This window comes from Nilaparvata lugens, chromosome X (genome assembly GCF_014356525.2).
Source record: "Nilaparvata lugens isolate BPH chromosome X, ASM1435652v1, whole genome shotgun sequence".
In the NCBI taxonomy this organism is placed as follows: domain Eukaryota; kingdom Metazoa; phylum Arthropoda; class Insecta; order Hemiptera; family Delphacidae; genus Nilaparvata; species Nilaparvata lugens.
In genome coordinates, this window is record NC_052518.1 from 51,696,027 (window position 1) to 51,718,380 (window position 22,354).

At 34.6% G+C, this 22,354-nt stretch overlaps 2 protein-coding genes and 1 long non-coding RNA gene across 3 annotated transcripts; 1 reads left to right on the top strand and 2 right to left on the bottom strand.

Annotated features, from left to right (window-relative positions):
- Positions 1-1,849: 1,849 nt before the first annotated feature.
- On the bottom strand, positions 1,850-5,109 carry LOC120355041. The gene is made up of 3 exons (XR_005573380.1): positions 4,976-5,109; positions 3,319-3,579; positions 1,850-2,130 (listed from the first exon to the last, which is right to left on the bottom strand). It is a non-coding gene; the product is annotated as an uncharacterized LOC120355041 (long non-coding RNA).
- A 7-nt stretch (positions 5,110-5,116) lies between these two features.
- Positions 5,117-9,924, bottom strand: LOC120354617. The gene is made up of 3 exons (XM_039441980.1): positions 9,216-9,924; positions 5,184-5,351; positions 5,117-5,125 (listed from the first exon to the last, which is right to left on the bottom strand). Exons 1-3 carry the CDS (start codon positions 9,444-9,446, stop codon positions 5,117-5,119), a joined length of 408 nt encoding a protein of 135 aa, XP_039297914.1. The 5' UTR covers positions 9,447-9,924.
- Positions 9,925-18,674: 8,750 nt separating this feature from the next.
- LOC120355040 lies at positions 18,675-20,415 on the top strand. The gene is made up of 2 exons (XM_039443297.1): positions 18,675-19,154; positions 20,019-20,415. The coding sequence occupies exons 1-2, from the start codon at positions 18,888-18,890 to the stop codon at positions 20,361-20,363; spliced, it is 612 nt and encodes a 203-aa protein (XP_039299231.1). The 5' UTR covers positions 18,675-18,887; the 3' UTR covers positions 20,364-20,415.
- Positions 20,416-22,354: the final 1,939 nt, after the last annotated feature.

The window sequence follows — 22,354 nt, forward strand, 5'->3', positions numbered from 1 at the left end:
TTTGTCAAGATCCGTTTAATCTAATAGAATCTATAAGGACGGAAAAAATAAACATTTTGTTAATAACTTTGGTATAAACGCAGCTTTAGAAGACCGACCGAGGTGATTATTGATAAACAAGTCATACGGTGATCAAACTAGAAAGATTTCTAGGCCTTTGAAGCACTTGACGAGCCAATCCTGTTAATTTATCAATCAATAATATTGATTATTTATTATTTTACAAAGGCGACTTTGTAGAAGTATTGTAAGCCTAGGTGATGATGATGGGATGAATGATAATACAATGAAGGTGGAGTTATGAATGAATAAAAATGATAGGTTATGCTATTCTCTTGAATTGAGTTCTTTTTTTCAATCCAGAAATAAAACTAAAAATTTTGAATTTGATTTGATTAAAAACCGAATATAATAGAATGATGACATTCAATAAACTCTCAGAACTTGAAAATATTGAGTTATTAAGAAAAATGTTGAACCAGAAATAAAACACAAACTAATTATGACATTTTTTTCAAATCGGGCAACTTAAAAAACTTTTGTATTTCAGAAAAATAAGAGTTTTTTTAAATAAATATCCTTATTTACAATATTGACTATTCAATGGGTAAAATTATTCAAAGTTCCTACTTTAGGGAGTGTCTCACATCTTCGAGTGCATATTCCTACCAGACAAACAGAAACAAAAGTAGGACATTGTGATGTTCATGAACATGGGACGTTGTCACAGCATTGCGTTTACATTGCAGGTCATTGCTGATACACAGGCAGTCGAGTCATAAATAAACATGACCTAATAAATTCTATTTTATTTGGTTCAAAGGTAAAAGAAAATGTGTGGGAGTTTATGTTTTGGCTTTTAAATGGCAATATGTTACTGCTGGCAAGCAGCTGGAGCAAATAATTGAAAATGCACGTCCACGATATAAAATCAATGTGTCTAAAAGCTACTTCAAGTTTTGGTTGTACAATAAAAATTCTAACAATTTTTATCGAACGTCCAAAGTCTAAACTACACACACATCAATTTTTGAATGAACAATTTTTTTTCGTCCTTATAAACTCTACCAGGAGCTTGACAAACTCATGATCACATCATAATATATGTTTGTCAAATTTTGTTCAATTTAATCAAATTTATTAGGATGGCATAAAATCGTAAGTTCAAAAATTGATGTGTGTGTTACTAGACTTAAGACTTATTCACACAACATTTTCCCAAACTTTCATAATAATTGGTCTAGTAGTTTCTCAATCACATATAAACACTCATTTGTCTTTTTCTTTAGGGCTTTTTGTAATATAAATAGAAATACAAATCTCAGTACTCTTTTAAATTATTTTATCACAACATGATTCGTACATTAAATGCCATTTTCAAACTTGAAAATGGTATTTAATATCCGAATCATGTTGTGATAAAATAATTTAAAAGGGTACTGAGGTTTGTATTTCAATCTATATTTAAACATTCATTTATATTTTTCATTTTTATATTTTATCCAAGTTGTATTATATTGTGTGATTAAAAAATAAAGTGATAGATTTTATAAATTAAATAGTAAGCACTATTATTCACATTAGTCCAATCATATTTTCTTATGACTCTCAATCTATTTCTTGAATATTCCAATGCTGTCTGTTGTACATTATAATTTTTATAATTTTAGTCGAGTCAGATCTGTAATGCAGCATCTGGACAATGCTTCAACAATGATCAAGTCTGAACTTTCCTTGTTGGACTAGACCCAACAACAGTGATTTTTCATGTGAGAAAAAACACTACATCGAAAATTTGAAACAAATTAGTCACACAAGGTGTTTTTATTTTAATGATAGAAATGAAAAGTCTTTATATTCTACATAATTTTCAAGTTGCAATTTATTTATTTATATATTAATACATTAATATTTACAGATCTATCCTAATAATATTTCCTATCTACCTAATATTTACAACCTCTTCTGGAGATAATACATTAATATTTACAGATCTATCCTAATAATATTTCCTATCTACCTAATATTTACAACCTCTTCTGGAGATAATACATTAATATTTACAGATCTATCCTAATAATATTTCCTATCTACCTAATATTTACAACCTCTTCTGGAGATACGGTCAACCTGAAAAGATGAAAATTAATTATTTTTAAATCAGTTATTTGAATGAACACAGTAATATTAGTTTATGAGTCAGGAGTTCCTAACATCATATCATCACATGTTTAGTCTGATTGAACCACATCTGTAGATTATCAATAAATATTTAGGACATTTATATAATTATAGTAACATCACACTAAAATGCATATAGAAAATGCATACAAATCAATAAAAATGCACATAGAATCCATAAAAAATATTTAATCGAGCATTAGCGAGTTTTTACTCTCAACTCAAGGCCAAAGTCGTTGTCCGTCTGTGTGAATATTCAACAATAACTTTTGAAAGATTTGATCAATCAACTTCAAATTATGAACACATACTCTTCGACTCTTTACAGCTCAAGCTCGTTGGACAACAAAATTTACCGACTCCTTCGTCCTTTTTCAGGATATAACAAATAACATTGAAATTGCTCAAGAAAAACATTTGTTGTTATTCATCATTAAGCCAGCTGAAGAATTCATTGCATGCAATTACTACAGTTTTTCCATTCATTCATAACATCAGCTGAGGCTATTTGGGAGCTGTCACACAGACAGTCCTTCTTGGGCTGACACATGATTTCAGCTAATTTGCAACTTTTACATCAAAAAATTGATACTGATTGAGATATCAATGTGCGGTTTTCTCTTGGAACTCTGTATTGAAATCATGTATCACATGACCATCTTCTCATTTAAAAAAAAAAAGAATTTCGATTCATATGAGGGACAAATATGTTGAAGCGAAAGAGTATTTTTTTATTTCAAATATGATCCCCAATGAAACATCCTTTCAAATAATTCTTGTAAAAGAAATATTTAGCTGTTTTCATAATTTTAATCAACTCTGTATAATTAAAAGTTGCGCGTTTCAAAAATTACAATACAACATTTCATGAGTGAGTTCTCCAACCCAGGGTGTCACTAGTGCAGAGTTGGTAAAAATTATGGATACAGCTAAATATTTCTTTCACAAGAATAATTATTATGACATCAGGATTCATCGGGGGGCCCATTTGAAATGAAAAATAACTATTCAAAAATTACTCTGTTGCTTTAATATAAATGATAATTTCCACATACTAAAATTAAGGTACAAGTAATATGTAACTTTTTGGCTGTCGACCATTGATTGTAATGGTTATCTTGCCAATCTGACTCTTACCTTCTCACATTACTTCTTCCTCTCCAGCGATGTCAAGAAGGAACCACTCATTCTGAGGCAGTGGCCTATTGATAATGTTGTCGGCACCATGAGCCACTGCACTCAGAAAGTGTATTATTGTGATCTCGCCGTTTATAAGACGACGGATCGCCTTCTTGACATCGCGAGTAACTTTGTCTTTTTTCGGTCGGTTGACCGCAATCTCTCTATGTACTCTAATGAGATTGTCATAGGAGGTTCTCTCTATTAACTGGAGCCTTCCTAAAAAGCAATTAATTCAAAACTTATTTCAAGAAAATTTTAAACAATTGCAAACTTCAAAGGACTTGAAATAACTACTGTGCTCTCATCAGTTGAACCACTTTTTTATTGATCTTGCAGCTGTATATTTGATCAAGTGCAGATTCAAATTGGCGTGAACGCAAGCTGAATGATTTTGGAATACACATTTGTCTCATTAAAATCAAATACCTAATTATAATAATAATTATTATTATTATAATCAATTTGTTTCATGTTTAGTACGGTACGGTAGTGATTCGTAAACAATAATCAATTGTCAATTTATAATATAGGAGTTTAAGATAAGATGAGTCATATGAACTATGAGTGGGGGGGATGTATACTTGTTTGTCAATGATTAGATGATACAACATGGCATGGCACTATGAGCAACACAGAATAAAATACACCAGAAGGCATCCTCTACCTATCTATTAATATCATCGACAGCCTATCTACTTTAATTGAATATCCAACAACAACTCGAATTTAACTATGAATTCATATTGAACTAGCCGGATGACTCATCTGTCTAGCCAGTGGGCTCCGCCCAGAAAACGCAGGAAAAATGCTCAAAAAGCGCTGATCTTGGTCGGAACTTGGGCGTTATTTCAAAACCCTACCAATACAACATTTTCATACCTCAGCAGAGCCTGTGTATCAAATTTGAACATTTTTTGCCAATTAGTTCTTGAAATAGCTGAGAAAACGTTGGAAAAATGCTGTTCTTGGGTGCCTCTCTGGAAAAATCTCTGGAAATTTTTCAAATCTGTTCTTAGAGCGCCTCTAGTTGGCCAACTATGTTGAATTTGAGCCTATTTGGTCCAGTAGATTTTTAGTTCTGTTGATTATGAGTGAGTGATAGAATGAATCATTGTCATTTTGCTCTTTTATCTAACTATTATAAATATATAGAGTGCCTAAAAATAAATTGATTGAATAAAACCCAGAGCAGTTGCTAATTCCAATTTGGAATCGGTTGAATGAGGTTGGCTAGCACTAACTAGGCCTAGGTGGAACCAGGAATTTTATGAGTGCACGAAACTAGTTTTGCTTATGCAAAAAAGTATTGACATGGATACTAATAATTTTGTATGATAATCGATTAATTATCTATTCTTATTTATCTGTGGACAACGTTGATCAATACGTATTTTGCAACGTTCCAATTTCCACAAATTATTTTCGTGCTGTTTACATCATACAGAAAATATTAGCACATGATCTTTTTGTCTTTGCTATAGTAGCCTACAGTACTACCACTTAATTCAAAACAACAAAATTTTATCAATAATATAGGAAGAAGTAATGACTAGGTGCTAGTCGCTTGATTCTAGGTTTCATTCAATCGACCCAATAATAATGTATCACTTACTTATGAAGCTCCATATGTCGAGATTCACGCCAAACGCACAGAGAAGTTTGGCGTGGAATGACTCGAGGTCATTGTTGGTCCTCCTGGCGCAACCAAAAGTAGACAATGACTCCACGCCAATCACACCCACCCAGAATCTCCTCACATAAGCTGTTAAGTTCTGCAACCGAGCATCCATCTGTCCCTCATTAATGTAATCTATGATTGCATTTAGGCCATCAACTATTGAGAAGGGAGGAACTCGGTCGCTGTGAGGAGGTCCTCTCTGTGCTGGCAGGTGTGGCAAAGCCATTACCATTTTTATGACTTTCATGTTGTCTACGTCGGCACGACATACAGCCGAAAGGTCGTGGGTCATGACGTACCTCCAAATTGCCTGCAAAAATCAATTTTGTCAAACACTTTTTAAATTTTAAAGTTTCAAATACGAAATTGAAACCTTGCACAATCATTTATAAAAACTAGACAAAGCTAAAAAAATTACGATAATTTTTCAAATAAGAAAAAAAAATCAAATTTCATAAAACAATTTGGCCCCCCATTTAATTTTTTTCTCTTTTAATAACTCGGAAACCGTTGGTTTTACCAAAAATTACAAGAATAACCTTTTTAGTAAATTTAATTACCTATCGATTGGTACCTGATTTTTTAATATTGGATCAATATTGACTGAGATATGGCACATTTAGTGATAGGTGACCTCTGAAAGTTTGTTGCAGTACAAACCAAGGCATGCTGATAGAGTCGCATCGCAATGATGCAACAATCTCTATTTGCATTGTATGTTAATTTTAAGCGATTTTGGGTTAATTCGAACAACAAAACAATGTTACATAACCCTCTAAAGGCGGGTCACCAACCACTAAAGCTGCCATATCTTAGTTCATATTGGTCCAATCTTAGAAAATTGGGCACCAATCAATAGGCAATTTAATTTACTAAAAAGCTATTTTGTAAAGTTTTTGTAAAACCAACGGTTTCTGAGTTATTTGAAAAACAAAATTTTGAATGGCTGTCATTGTGGTTTATAAATTTAAAAATTATTGTATTTTTTTTTGTAGCTTTGTCCAGTTGTTATGAATGATTGTGCAAAGTTTCAATTTCGTATGATTAACCATTATTAAGGAAAAACAAGTGAAAAAATCAAAATGGCCGCTGTTTGATTAAATGAAGACTTCCGGACAATTTAAATATGATACTCAGATATGTTTTTCACCCAGGAACAATGCCCTAGAGTATTGGTAGGGAGTTTGTAAACACTATATATATATATATGTAATAGTGTGATATTGAGAGGGTAGTATTGTAGTTTTTTTTGTGTATCTTATATTATTTTTCAGATTTTTGAACTGAAATGAACTTTGATTCTAACTGTATGTTGAACCCTGCATTTTTAGTGTGAGAATTGACTCTGTCTTGTTTGAATTTGCTAACTTGTTGCTTAGTTGTCGAAATTAAAGCAATTTTAGTGCATTTTCAAATACAGTTTCAATTTCATGTCGCAAAGCCACTATATTTGAAAATTGTACGAGCATTGACCTTTTTGAAGCTTTGGCTTTTCCACTGGAAGTTATGCTCAATGCTCGTGGAGGGGGAATAATTTTCAGTGAAAAGGCCACAGTTGGTATTGAGACATGAACGGAAAATCATGTAACGGTGCGCGAGCCTCGGTCCTCTGAATGGGTCTGTTGCCCATCCAGAGGGACAAATTGAAAAGTTTTCATTATCAGTACTTTTGTTGTAATTTGTATAGTAATCTAAAATTGATAGAATCCGTAGATGTAAAATTAAGAGGTTAATTGTGTGCATTAATTTAAGTAGAGTGTAGTGAGTTTCATAACGTTCGAGTTCATTGAGTTTTGGATTAAGTGGTCTCAAAAATAAAATGTGAAATTGTTAAAATGGTGAGTGCCAAACTGTTGTTTTTATTTAACTTGAAATTTAGTACATAGAATGACCGAGGCCCAAATTTAGTTGCAGCAAGTTAGCAGGTTCCCAAAATGTATAGATTGAAATTGAATATTCCTTCTTTTTCTGATTAACTTTGTTTGAAAATTTGACATGATTTCTATTGATCCGTTAATGAGTTCAATAAACCTAAGGTTGAATTTTAAAAAGTATTTTTCATTGAAGTTCCTGGCTCGTAGTTACTATGTTTGCTAGAATATGTGACAATGATGATAATCTGTGCATTTGAATGAACGAATCCACTAAAAGCTCCCAATCAATCAAGGATTCAAATACCGGTAGATGAATTGATAGCAGTAAACTTAGCATAATTTTGGTAAATATTATAGGAGAGAAGAAACAACCCCCCCTCCATTTACATTGGTGGCCAGCAGTGGTATAGTCTGCAAGAATGACTATCAAACCACATGTATTATTATATATTCCATATTTTGGAAGATTATACTAAATAGAGACAAATATGTCACCGGTTACAGAAATGATGTTGGGTGTGGTGTAGGGTTAAAAATACCTCCACCGGTTACATATATATATATATATATATAATATATATATATATATATAATATATATATATATATTACCACTTTAAAGTTTTATAATATAAATATAAACAGTATACACATGACACAGATAGATTAAGAACACTCAAAAACTTACATTTAAACGAAATCAAACAGGTTGTCAATGAACATGGTTGTCAATCAAACAGGAAGTGAAGTGGTGCAGATTTGAACATTCCAAGATAGAGATGCAGTAGAGATGTTGTGTAGACCATAGAGCACAGACTTGCTCTACACAACATCTATACCACGTCTCTATAGTCAACCGTTGGAATGTTCAAATCTGCACCACTTCACTTCCTGTTTGATTGACAAAGGGGGCCCAGCCCCCGAAAATATATATATATATATATATATATATAAAACAGGATACACACGACACAGATAGATTAAAAACTTTATAAAAACTTAGATTAAAATTTTCGGGGGCTGGGCCCCCTTTGTCAATCAAACAGGAAGTGTATATATATATATATATAAATTAAAACAGGAGACACAAGATATAAATTAGATTGAAAACACTTAAAAACTTACATTAGAAATGGGAAATTTTCGGAGACTGAGTCTCCTTCCTCAACCGAGCAGACTGCAGTTTTGAATCCAACGGTCGACCACAGATTACGCACGGAGAGTCAATTGTAGCAGCAGAGACCACAGATTACGCGGTGCAGACGGATGGAGAGAAAGAGGGTACTGATTCAGGGGACATTATGGGGTATTTAGGGGCGGTTACAAACGGGATATTTAAGATTTGAGTGAGTTATGAATAAGGAAAGGTGTAGCTTATGAATTGATAGAAAAGAGGAGATTTAAAATTAGAAATAAAAAAGAATTAGACTAAAATTGGAGAAAGGAATTGTAGAAATGAGCTTGAATGAAATTTATTTTTCATTTTTATTGAACATTTAATATATATTTGATAGCTGTGAAATGTATTATAATATGATGAAATTTATGTCAATTTAATTAAACAGTTGCTAGCTATGGTACTATTGCTGCCTGTTGAGACCAGGACTGGAAGCAGCTCCAAGCACCCAGATAAAAGCCAATTCTTTCGTCTTGACATCTATTGAGGGGGCTGTGGGAGGGAGGGTGGTAAGGACTTTGACTTTGAAGCATTGGTCAAAGTTGATGTTGTGCTCAGAGCCATGGGTAAGGATGGGTAGGGAAGTACTATTTTTAAAGGAAGCCCTGTGATTGTTAATCTGGAGGTTTAGGGCAGTGGTGGTTTCACCTATGTAGAAGGCAGGACAGAAGTTGCAGGAAAGGAGGTAGATGCAATTACTGGATTGATGGATTTGGTGGGTGTAGTTGGTGATAGGACTGGTAAAGGAGATGGAAGAACCAGTGATAGGACAGCTTTTACTGCCGGGGCGATTGCAAGGTAGGGTACCAGGTGGATTTGGGATTTCATCAGAGGTGAGTGATTTGTTTTTACTGAGAATTTTCTTGAGGTTGGGAGGTTGCTAATAAATGAGAGTGGGTGGTTGCTGGAAAAGGTGTTTGGTAGAGGGATTGGAGGAGACGACATGGAACAGAATGCTAACCCTTATTTTCAACATAATAGGTTGCTAGGGGGGAGACCTGAGGGGGATTTCTCGGGACTTTTGGGAAAATGACCTCTTGGGAAGGTCCTATCGATGGAAAAAATTCAGCTTTCGTGTAATTTTCGGACCGAGAAAACATTCATTCACTGGGCTAACAGCTTACCTGAGTGAAATGAAACCAGCAGCCTTGGTGTTGGGCGCCTGGAAAGATACGTTTGCTGGCATTAATCAGTCCTACTTCAAAGTCTGTGGTGATTCTCACCACAGGACAGGTGATTAGCTGCTCTCTCACAAACGTTAACACCCTTCTGTAACTATCTTCTGTTTTCCTCGTCATCAGAAAAATCGCCACCAGGAAAGCCTGAAAAATCATTAAATGATTACCCGCATTCATTCACATTATAACTTGGATCGAATAAATTATTAACAAAAATTTTCAATATCTAGTCATTACTTCTGTCATGCGTATAAATAGTGACCCCTGGGTTAGAGAACTCGCTCATGAACTGTTGTATTGTTATATTTGGAAACAGCAATTTTCAAATTATTGAACGAGCGTTAGCGAGTTCTTACTTTTGACTTACTGAATACTGTAGGCCAAAGTCGTAGTGCTTCTGTTTGTATGCTCTACAATAACTTTAGAAAGAATTGATCAATCAGCTTCAAATTTTGAACACGTATTCTTTGAATCTATTTACAGTTTTTGTTCGTTGAACAACGAAATTGACCCACTCCTTTCTCTTTTTTCAGGATATAACTGATAACATTGAAAGTGCATGAGAAAAAAATTGTTTTGATTTAACATTTAGTCAGCTAAAGAATTCATTGCATGCAATTACAACAGTTATTCCATACAGATACATTTATAACATCAGCTGTGGCTATTTGGAAGCTATCACTCAGACAGATCTTCATGCGCTGACACATGATTTATGCTGGTTAATACATACTACTACAACATAGTTTACACATTTTACATCAAAAAATTGATATGGGTTGAGATATCAATGTGCGGTTTTCTCTTGGAACTCTGTACCGGTATTGAAATCATGTAACACATAACCAACTCCTCATTCAAAAATTAATTTCGATTCATATGAGGGACAAAGATGTTGAAGCGACAGTGTAATTTTAGTCCAAATAGAATTCTCAAATGAAACCTCCTGTCAATTTGTACTTGTGAAAGAAATATTTAGCTGTTTTCATAATTTTTATTAACTCTGTATAATTAAAAGTTGCAGGTTTCAAATATTACAATACAACAGTTCATGAGCGAGTTCTCCAACCCAGGGTGTCACTAGTGCAGATTTGGTAAAAATTATGGATACAGCTAAATATTTCTTTCACAAGAATAATTATGACATTAGGATTCATCAGGGTCCCATTTGAAATGAAAAATAACTATTCAAAATTTATTCTGTCCCTTCAACATTTTTGCCCTCATATGAATCGTCGAAACTCATTTTTCCAAATGAGAAGGGTGTCATGTAATACATACAGACTTTTGAATATAAATCCGAGCACCATTTTAAAATTATTCAGTCACTAATAATAGATAAAAACTTCAAGAAGGGTATTCAAAATTATATTTTAAAATTACTCTGTCACTAATAATAAATAATAACTTCAAAAAGGGTATTCAGATTTATATTTTAAAATTACTCAGTCACTAATAATAAATAATAACTTCAAAAAGGGTATTCAGATTTATATTTTTAAATTAGGCTACTCAGTCACTAATAACAAATAATACTGTAACTTCAAAAAGGGTACTCAGATTTATATTTATATTTATTTCAAATTTCCTAGGTGAACAAAGCATGATTGATTCTTTGGATATAATTCGAAATAATACTAATTATTCTGAAGACTTGAGTAATGAAAAACATTGACAAAAGTACCCAACAGGCCTTTGAATTCTATGAGATATAGGGACCTTCAAAATGTAGACCTTTATACTTGCAGGAAATAGTGGAATGATCTGCGAATTTGATTGATTACAATAGATAAGTTTCGGATTCTGTACGAATTTGGAGATAGTATAAAAACATGCGAGAAGAAATTTTATAAATAATCAAAATACTTACAATGTCCAATATAGAATTACGTTTTACATTTATTTCTATTATTGATGGAAAGGTATAATTTTTTTTAGTTGAATTATTACACTTAATGAATAAAGTAACATTTAGAAATATGCATTCTACATCTATACAGCTGCGGATAATACACTGGTAGTGTATAGAGACAGAATGTTAACTGCAGAGCTCATACTATTTGAGCTAATAATTTTATATTTTGTCAAATCAAATTTTACGCCTCCGTTTTTCAATAACAATATTTCATATAAAAGGAATAGAAAAGAATAAAGGTCTCAATTCAAGACCTTCAAAACTATGTATATTAATTTTCCAGTTATAGTCTGTGTAAAATGAGCCCTTGCTCTTCATTCGAAGAAATTACATTTACATTTACAAATTACAACGTTCTTTCTATTCAGTTTTCTGCTGCTGTATGACAACATGACTGCACAAAGAATTAATCTCTACTGAACGGTAAGAAACGTATCGAGCGAATCTCGGTACTTGCCGCTATTAATTCCACACTCGCTCATAATATTTACAAAATTATGAGGTTTACGATTCCAAACTGTATGACAAAGTTCAACGAAATCTTCATAAGAAATATCTCCTCCAACATGATCTCTGTGAATTAATTTCAGACTCAATAAATCTATCTTGAAGATTATAATCATATTTGCATTGTCCCTAGTGAAATGTTTCTGTGTAGCTCCATAACTCTGAATTAAATATGCAGTGTCAATATTTCGATGTCGTCCCATAGTAAAATATTCTCTTATCTGTGGCACATTGCTCAGTTGTAAGTCATCAAAAATTACTAAGCTATATTCAGGGATACGGTTTGGATGGGGAATTTGGCTCACATCCTCTTTCATGTGAAATCCGATATTTTTCAAACCTGCAAATACCTTCCTGAGAAAAACATATTTTGCTTGATATAAGCTCTTGCTAAATAAGTAAATGTGCTTAAATCTTAAGCCATTTTCAGCAAATACTAAATTAAATAAGAGATTTGTTTTTCCTCCAGCACTGGGAGAAATAATTAACATTCTTGCATTATGAGGAAGTAAGTCTCCATTTTTACAAAATGCAGGCTTTTCTTTATCTGTAATTAATTTATCAAAGTTAACAGTTGGTATTTGACTCATGATTACAAACGTACAGAATGTGATCTGATAAGGAACTGATAAGTTATCAGGGAGGAGGGTGAGCCACCACATGGGTCGACAGACGCTCGCTCGCTCCCTCCCACTGATAGAAGTTTCTCACTTCATCTGACCCTCTCTTTCTCGCACCCTCTTCACGAGAATGCATCTGTTGCTTGAGCCTTAGCAAATTACGAAACTTCAGATTGAAATGAGAACCAATGTTTGATAATAATACTTCTATTATATTTTCAACAAATGTACATCATGATATTTACACTGAATGGAATGTATTTACAATAGATTATTCACAATAAATGTACATGATATTTACAATAGATTACAAAAGATTATTTTTCATCTAATAGTTGATCTTTACTAATATAACTAGGTGTTGAAAATCCAATCCATTTCACTAGCAATCCTTTTTTATCACATTTTAATATTTTTTCAATCAAATACACTTGTCTCTCCGATTCGTTTAATTGTGTTTTTTTAATTTCTTCTGCATAAAACCTACCACTAATTACTTCTCCGTTTAGATCTCTCAGTGAGTAGGTTATAGGTTTAGAAGGAAATATAGAATGAATTACAAAATACTCTGCACTCCAGTTTATGTTATAAGATTTATCGAAAAGAACCCTTTTCTTTGAGATTCGTACAACATCTCCTAGCTTAAATTTCGGTTTTGAATTTTTCAATTTATATCATCTATTGAATGCAGAATTCAAAGACATTAAAACATGATTACGATCTTTCTTCCCCACATCTTTAGGTTTCATTCTAATGGATGAATGTGTTGTTGCATTATAATCACGAACTAAACTGTCTAGTTGCGATATCCAGTTTTTGGTTCCATGTTCAGTTAAATATCTATAAATTTTTGCTTCAAGTGTTCTATTAAACCTTTCAACTATGGAGGCTTTCTTATCACTAAAAACATGGTAATGTTTAATACTATATCTATCTAATAACGCTTTAACTTTTGAATTAAAGAATTCTGTTCCCTGATCTGTTTGGAACAGCTTAACTCCCTTATTTTTAGAAATAATTGGTTCAAGAATGTTAAATACAGATTGGCTTGCCTTGTCTTTTAATGGTACACAATATGCAAAATTTGAAAAACAATTAATAACAGCTAAGATATATTTATAACCCTTATTAAAACGCGATAAACTTGACATCTCAATAAGGTCGGCTTGAAGCAAGTCTTTTTCACTTTTCAACTCATATTTGCGAGTGGGATAGTTCACACACGGCACGCTATGAAGCTCTACAGCTAGCTTAGATCTAATAATATTCATGATATTTACAACAGTCAAATCAGTGGTGTTGGATGATTGTCACTGGACATACTGAGCAATCAGTTAGAGTGTTGTGGGCACTCTATAATGTCCAAAAGGGAGAGTATCAACACCATTCTCAGCAATGTACCTCTTATCATCATAAGGGCTCAAACAGATTTTTGCACATTCAACCTGATACATGGTGTGATTATAGGATCTTAACATATTAAATTTTTCAATGTGTTCACTACGTTCAAACAATGATTTCTTATATAAATTAAAATTAAGTTTTCTACATTTCACACCGGTCTGTACACCCTTTGCTATACATTTATTTACAGGTTCTTCATTCTCGTTACATACTAAAAAGGAGTAAAGTTTGGATCGAAGTCCAAGAAATTTATGGACAGGTTTTGAGGCAGTCTCATCCTTGAACTTTCCTACAACTTTATTTCTCTCCATGGAAAAGCAAGGGTGGGAAGCTGGATAGTTAGAAGTATTGAAAAGGGTCAAATTTTCTCTAATCAACTCATACACATCTTCGACTTTTAGGTTTAGAAGAAAACTGTCAGTATCAGTCATACAGAGTTCTATACGATCCCACAGTATAATTTTTTGTAATTTGCAATAGAAAAAATCGTACATATGGAATTTACTCAACTCCAGTACAGAAAAGCCGGAATAGACAGGCTTGTTCATTTTAAGTTCCAACTTGTGAGAGAAAACCGCGATCACGTTCGGACTAATTATTTGCCAGCGTTTACATAGTGGATTTGAAATGTACTTATCTAACCGTTTTTCATCCGTGATAATTTTAACATTGATTAGCTTACGAGTAGATTGAATCGTCTTGCCAAATATCAGATTACAACAGGCCTTAAAGAAGGATATTTCAAATTTATTTTTCGCGTTCTGCCTATTCCGGATATTGAAGTCGATGTAGCTTTTCAACCAGGGAGATTGGGAAAAGCTAATGACGCGATGCACTTTCAATAATTTCAAACCGAGCTGAAGGTAGAGCTTTAAATTGTCATAGTGAACAATGTACTTTTCACGGTCGAAAAGTGTGTTCATGAGCTTTTTGGTTCCAGTTTGACCGTTCTCATTTGTTTGGTAGTTCGACAGCAATTCGCGCGGCGGTGTTTGGTGGGGAGGCGCGAGTGGGAAGCTGGCGTGCTTATCATGTAACTCTTGAGGGTACTTGAGATCACATTCTATTATATATCCGGTTTCTGAATTTCTGTCCAAATTCGCGAAATCAAGCTTGGAAATTTCTTCCTCTGAGAGGAATTTGAAATTTCCAACAGGTAAGCTTCGGCTCATAGCTTCCGAGTATAAAATGTTTGCATCGATATAGAGGAGATAATTAGACGGTTTTGGAGGATCGTATGTTTCGGGTAGATGTTTGTTATTCGCTTCACAATAACATTTACCGATGAATGACACCCCACCCCTCATCCCTGCCTCAAACATAAGATGCATGTCAGGATGAGTAATCAATTCTAGTTCGACTTTAGTGTGTTTCAGCATGCAATTCCAGGTGAAGTGCGCGAGAGAAAGAAAATGGGTCACATCAAGGCCGTATGAGCTAAAAAGCGTAGACCTCATGGATTCAAAAACTACCACTAATAGCATCACGTCCAAACATAAATAAAAATCGTGATATTCACCCAGATTTTTCAGCTTGAATGTTGAGAACACTCTTTGCGCATGCTCATATTCTTCGCAAGACAGAGGTGTATCAGTTAAATCATTATGAAAACATTCGATGGGAGGAAGCAATGTCTCCGCGAATTTTTCGGGACAGCTCATGTACGAGTAAGGATATACTCCTTTTTTCAACAAGAGCTGTCTGTGTTCACGAGGTGGATCATGAAACACCAAAAATAATCGTTCGAACTTCTTTTCCATGTCTGTACTTTACCAAATTACGCACCAATACTTCCAAGGATTCAGACATAAACTTGTAGGAATCTAAAAATTTAATTTTGCCTACTGAAAGTGTCAAAAATCTCTCTGACGTATTTGCGATGCAGGAAATTTCTTTTTTACATTTACCTAGCGATTTCAGAATAAAATGAGAATCAAAACCGGAGAAATTATGAAAATAACATGATATGTACTCCGGAGTACGAGCTGTTAAATTACAAGAAACATGTGCTGCACACAAGTAATTACCGGTTTCATGCGCGTGGTGACGACATTTAATATCGCTGTCTAAAAACGGTTCAGCACAAAGCCCGCAGTTTACTGAATTTTGAAATTCGCGCTCTTGACTTTCGGATAAAGCTTGCATCGGAATTTCTCGTTTCATATCCTCATACAAAATGTTGCCGAGATCTGTAATTTCCTGAAGAAATTTCTCCATGATTTTTTCGTCTAAACTACGAGATCTATGGAGTACAGGTCTGTAGGCGATTTCCCCATTAACATCGATAACAACGAAACAATACCCGCAGGGAATATGGTGCGCCGTTTTCTTTGTGTAACTACGAGTAATTTCATCAGAATCGGAATCATCATCATTATTATCGATATTAACAACATAAGTTTCTAAATCCGCGTAAATGGTGTACTTTTTCTTCAACGTCGCGCCTAGTTTCTTGAATTTAATTGTCTCTCCGCATTTAGGATATGAAACGCGCTGAGATTCAAACTTGGAACAAAGTTCCACATGTTTCAACAAATTTGCTTCAGCATCACAATTCTCAGTTTTGTTCGATGTAAATCTATGGAAACAAAAATTGCAAATGTGTACTTGACCGTGATGTTTTGAAAGGTGGGAGAGAAGACGAGATAGGCCGTTTTTCCCGTTCGCGGTATTTACTAAACAGAAATGAGTTTTTCCTGCATCAGCTTTTAGCATTAAAAGATTAATTTGGTGTTTACGTGTGCGGAAAATGCTTGTACGGAAGGGGAAAAACTTTTTGTTCTCGTACGCGATGACGTGAATTGCAATATCCGGATTGAGTATTTCAAATTTCTTAATATCGCGTGTCGTCACCGGGAAATTTACACCTCACATATTAAGTGTGTGAGCAAACTTGCTCAAATACTTTACAGTCAGGTGTGAGTCCTTTGGCTTCTGATGGAAATACGCGAGCACTGACCATAAAAAGCATTTTTCGTCAGAGAGATTTTTGACATTTATAATGCAATGTTTGTTTTTAAAAACTGGGGTGTTTGAATGAAACTGGATGTGTATATAGGATTAAATTTAATCACGTTCACATCCAGTGATTCAATTTTCTTCAGCACCCATCCACTCCCATGTCTTACGAAATTTTCGAAAGATGAGAGGATTTTTTTCACAGCCAAGAAAAAATGCTCATTAAAATCTTCATAGTTCTCAAGCACGTTTAGCGCTATGTTGGAGTAACTATGTAGATTTATTAGAGATGAGACAGTCTCAACAACCTGCTTGTCATCCATCACCACTAATTTATACAGCAAAATATTTAATACTATAAACCACTTAACATTCCCATCATGGCGTGCCACATGTTCACTAATTATATCGAAAACTCGACGTTTCGACCTCTCAAGCACATTGGTGATGTCGATATCCTCAGCCTCGTCATCGAGGGTGATGCGATGCCGGACTGCGCTTGAATTCATGCCACGTAGTCTGCGTTCCCTCGGCATGATTCTGAAAAACAAAAGAATAACGATCAGGATGAGATAGAGTACAACAGTATGTTTAGTTGTGAATTGTCATTGGTAGAAGAAGGGTGTGTGTGTGAAAATGATATCTCAAGATCACATAATGTTGTATGAAAGATTAAGATTATTATCTTTTGATAAAAGATGGTCGAAATGTTCTCCACATTTGTCCGCGGAAAACATGGCGAAAGAGGGATTTATATTCTCATCTGCACCAGACATTGTGTGATGTGTATTTTGTTCAATTTGTTTGGGAAAATGGGAAGAAAGTGACATACCAGCAATAGAACATGCAAGGTACAGTCCGAACTGTAGAAGGAAAGATAATATAACAATTGAAGAGGAGAATTTCGATAATAATATTCTACAAGAATATGAAAAAAGATATTTAACTTTTAATTGTGTAGAAGATTCATCCGTTCAAGGAGAGTATTTTGAAAAGCATCATCATCTACATTGTGACTTTTGTAAATCATTATGCAATAAAGCAGAGTATTTTGCGAGAAATGGTTATTTCTTACATAAAAATCCATTCTATCTGCAATGTGTCTATTGCAAATATATTATCGAAAATCCATTTGAAAAAGTAATACATTTACCGTTTTGTTTATATGAAGAGTGTGAGAAAGAAGAGCGGGGCTTGGATGTTCCGGATATACCGTATCGTAAAGATGAGGTAAAATCGTATGCATGCAGTATATTGTAGAAGGTTTTTTTATCCTCAGAGGACAAAAACTGTGCTCGGAGGACAAAAACTGTCCTCTGAGGACAAAAATTGTCCTCGGAGGACAATTTTCCTCTCCTCCTCAGAGGATAAAATCAAAGTAAAAATGTACTTACATCTACTGGTTGATGCTGCATGAATCTCCTCGAGTGTACAGGTGTAGATAGCGGGCCTATGGTACAGGTGTAGATAGCGGTCTATGGTATGATTGATTCCTCTCAGGTGTAGATACCGCCTTTGACTCCTTTCAGATTGATTCCTCTCAGCTGTCTTGTCTCGACGAGAGCTCAACTGGTTATGAGGTTCGGAACTCGAGTTGAGAGGTGAGAAAATGCTGTGAAAACAATGAAATATTTAATAACTGAACTGAAATCAATCAAGAATGCTATTCAAAATATGTTGAAATGCTGTGAAATATTTAATAATATTAGAAATCAATCGAGAATGCTATTCCTCTATGTTGAAATGTTGTGAAATATTTAATAATATTAGAAAACATTCGAGAATGTTTAAGTGAGTTGGCATGGGGGATTTCAGCTTCTAGCAGGTGTTTTCACCCTCTCATGCTGAGTTCTAGATGAGATTTTTTTTTTCTGTCTTCTAACACATGGATGCTATTTGAAAAATGATTGAGTGTCTTATAGGAGAGAGAATACTTACAAACCGATAACGATGTGGGAGCACGTGTTGTTGGAGAGAAATTTGAATTTTTTTCGCCTTGTAGCACGCTTCGCTCTCACTCGCACGAGCCTGGAACAGAGAGAGAAACGTATGCTATATAAACAGAAGTGATGAGAGGAAAATTATCATTTACATCTGAGCCCGCTTCATGATGAGTTCTCCATCAACATCTTACCAGACAGCCCACCACAGCGCATCCTCAACTACTGGGAGCAGCAGCAGAAAGCTCACAGGTCGGCTGCCACCTCCGCTGCCATGGCTGCCGCCTCCGCTGTCTCCCCCGCTTCCTCCTCCACCTCACCCCTGAAGAGACAGGGAATCTTCGTTCAACGAGAGAGGGGTGAGGAGATCGTGATTCCGGACAGTCCTCTGCCACAATCTACACCGGCTACCTGGGCGCCGCGGCGTGCGGTGCTAACAACGCTGAACAACAAGCAGAAGCAGGGGAAGAGGAGGCTGCTGTTTGAGGAGCCTGAGGTTAGCGGGGATGAGGAGGAGCAGTCAATCTGCTCACAAACAAAGGTTAGTTTCAACAAATATTATTAACTTGTGTATGCACAGATTTTTTCTGTGATTGATTGTTAAAAAAATCTGTGCACATACGAGTCTTTGATTATTTGATATGAATATTATTTGAACTGATTAGAATGCAAGCAAATATTATTTGAACCGAATAGAAATTGAATTATGAGATATTATTGTTTAAAGTAATCGATCATGCAACAATGTTGGCAATATTTCCTTGAACTGATTAGAAATGGAATTATGAGATATTATTGTTTAAAGTAATCGATCATGCAACAATGTTAGCAATATTTCCTTGAACTGATTGGAATGCAAAGGGAATATTATTTGAACCGAATAGAAATTGAATTATGAGATATTATTGTTTAAAGTAATCGATCATGCAACAATGTTAGCAATATTTCCTTGAACTGATTAGAAATGGAATTATGAGATATTATTGTTTAAAGTAATCGATCATGCAACAATGTTAGCAATATTTCCTTGAACTGATTAGAATGCAAAGGGAATATTATTTGAACCGAATAGAAATTGATGCTAAGGAAATATTATTTGAACTGCTTAGAAATTGAATTATGAGATATTATTGTTTAAAGTAATCGATCATGCAACAATGTTAGCAATATTTCCTAGAAGTGATTAGAATGCAAAGGAAATATTATTTGAACTGATTAGAAATTATTGTTTAAAGTACTCGATCATGCAACAATGTTATTTCAATAACTGATATTACTCACTTTATGCAGAGAATGTCAATTCGATGATGACAATTTGATGATAATCTGATGTAGAGATCAATAATCTATCGATCTCTAGTATGATCTGAAACAAATAAGACACTAATCAAATATTTTTCAACAGAAACGAGCTGTAATGGACGACGACTCCTCACTCGTCCCATTAATGAAGGAGGTGGAGGGTGCGGGAGAGTTGGACTTTGTCCAACTCATAAACAAACCTCTACCCAAACCGTGGATCCCGCTGAGGGAGTTGGAGGAGGATCTACCGTACCGCATCATCGGAGCTCGAGAGGACACCAATAAACATGGTCGACGTGTAATTTTAAAAATAAGGAATGCAGGAAGCAAATGTGAGGTGTATCTACCTCAAAGATTTGCTTCCTGCATTGACGCGGGAAAGATTGAACATTTTAATAAAACTTGTAAAAATTATGTGTTGGTAGTAACACATAAGTCGCCAAATTAGACGGATATAAAAATTGTTAATGCTTAACAATTTTTATATCTGTATACAATTCGTCGACCTATGTGTTACGAATTGTATAGATGTATGTATGAATAGATGAATAAATTGTAATATTGTTTCTATAAAAATTGTTTTCAATTCTTACCTGTTGTTGTTGTTGATAAGTTCGTAATGAATAGTAGAAACACGCAGAAGAAGAAGAAATGGTTCAGGTGCTCTGTTGTGAATGATATTTAAATAAGGTGACTGAGTCTTTTATAGTTTGTTGTGAGCATGCTCAGTAGTCTTTACCGCTACACACGCACACACACACACACACACACACACACACACACACACACACACACACACACACACACACACACACACACACACACACACACACACAGCCATACAGCCAAGAGGCGGCGGCTTCTCGCTCGCTCCCTCCTACATCTGTTTTGGCACGTGTTCCTGCAGATGTGGGTGGGCGCGCAATGCCAGCATCATTTCCCCCCTTTTCAAATCGCATTCACCTTTCAGATTATTTGCTATTTGAAATAATATTCTTATCATTCAAGCAATGTTATAAGCACATAGCAATAGCGTATGAATTCATTTCCAACTCGATTGAAAATTAAACCAATTCGATTCAATTCAAGTTGGTGTATTGATTAATTAACCTCAGTTAATGTTCAACCATTGAGTTGAAAGGTAATGAAAAATGGTATGTAGGAGAAAGCAGAGTACGAGGAAACGGGGTAAAGGAATCTTGAGTTCAGCGGCAAGAGTTTTTAAAGGTGTGTCAGGTTTGGCAGGTAATGCAACATCAACTATTTTAAATAAGGTAATTGATAACCTGGGAGAGGAAATTCATATTCCGGGATACGAGTATTGTGGGCCAGGAACAAAGGTTAATGAAAGGTTAAAGAGAGGTGATCGAGGTATAAATTCATTAGATAGAGCTTGCAAGGTACATGGTATAGCGTATACGCAAAATAGCGATAATAAAACTCGAGCGGTAGCTGACAGAGCTCTAGCAAACGCTGCATGGGGCATTTTCAAAAATCCTCAAACACCCCTTGCCGAGAAAGCACTTAGCTATCTTGTTACAAACGTCATGAAAGCTAAAGCGGCGTTTGGTGGGTCTTTGAGAAAGAAGAAGAAGAAGAAGAATGAGAGGAGAAGTTATAGTAACGATATTAGACGCAAAGCTATAGCTCAGTTGAAAAAGCATATTGCAGGAAAAGGGTATTTTTTGAAGCCTTTTCCTCAAATAACTAGTGGAGGGAGAGTTTTAATTCCACCCCTACCCCCATCATCATATGGAGTGAGTTTATTCCCTCAAGTTAAGAAACGTAGAAAAACAAAGAAGAGTAGGAAGAAGACAAAGAAGAAGAAGGCATGAATATTGAAGGAGAATTGAGTAATTATGATTTGATTGATTGGTCGAAATTATTACAGATTCGGTTAAGAGGCATATATATGCTAGATGCATTACCCAAAAAAATTCTAAAAAACGAGAATGCCATTGTGAATTTAGCAAGGGAAAGCGAGGATGGGACACATTGGGTAGCATATAAGAAAGTTGGTTCTAATGTTTGGTATTTTGATCCAATCTGAAATTTACAACCTCCATACGAATTGGACAAATATTGGAAAAAAGAAAATGGAGTAAATATATTTTATAATGTAGAGCATATGCAACCATTAAATAGCGATTTTTGTGGTCATCTTACATTATTGTTTCTTGCAAATCAGTTGTAATTAAGTGTTTGTGCTGAACACACAAGATGGTTGTTATTACATTAAGATCTAACACGAGTAACCTCTATGAACATTTACAAGAAATTATAGAATTGGATAAAAATCGTGAATGGGAAATTGGATTGATTAATTTTTCTAGTTACAATAGTATTGCAAACATTAACAAAGGAACAAATTCCAGCTTCAAATATGGCGATAGATTAATCAAGTTGGATACCGGTGCATATGAAGTTGAGGATATTATA

Coding starts and splice junctions, on each gene's coding strand:
- LOC120354617 (XM_039441980.1), bottom strand. CDS start 9,446: ATGAATGCGGGTAATCATTTAATGATTTTTCAGGCTTTCCTGGTGGCG. Junction 5,352..9,215: donor GCTGGTTTCATTTCACTCAG/GTAAGCTGTTAG, acceptor TGATTTTTGCAG/GCAATTTGGAGGTACGTCAT.
- LOC120355040 (XM_039443297.1), top strand. CDS start 18,888: ATGGCTGCCGCCTCCGCTGTCTCCCCCGCTTCCTCCTCCACCTCACCC. Junction 19,155..20,018: donor CAATCTGCTCACAAACAAAG/GTTAGTTTCAAC, acceptor ATTTTTCAACAG/AAACGAGCTGTAATGGACGA.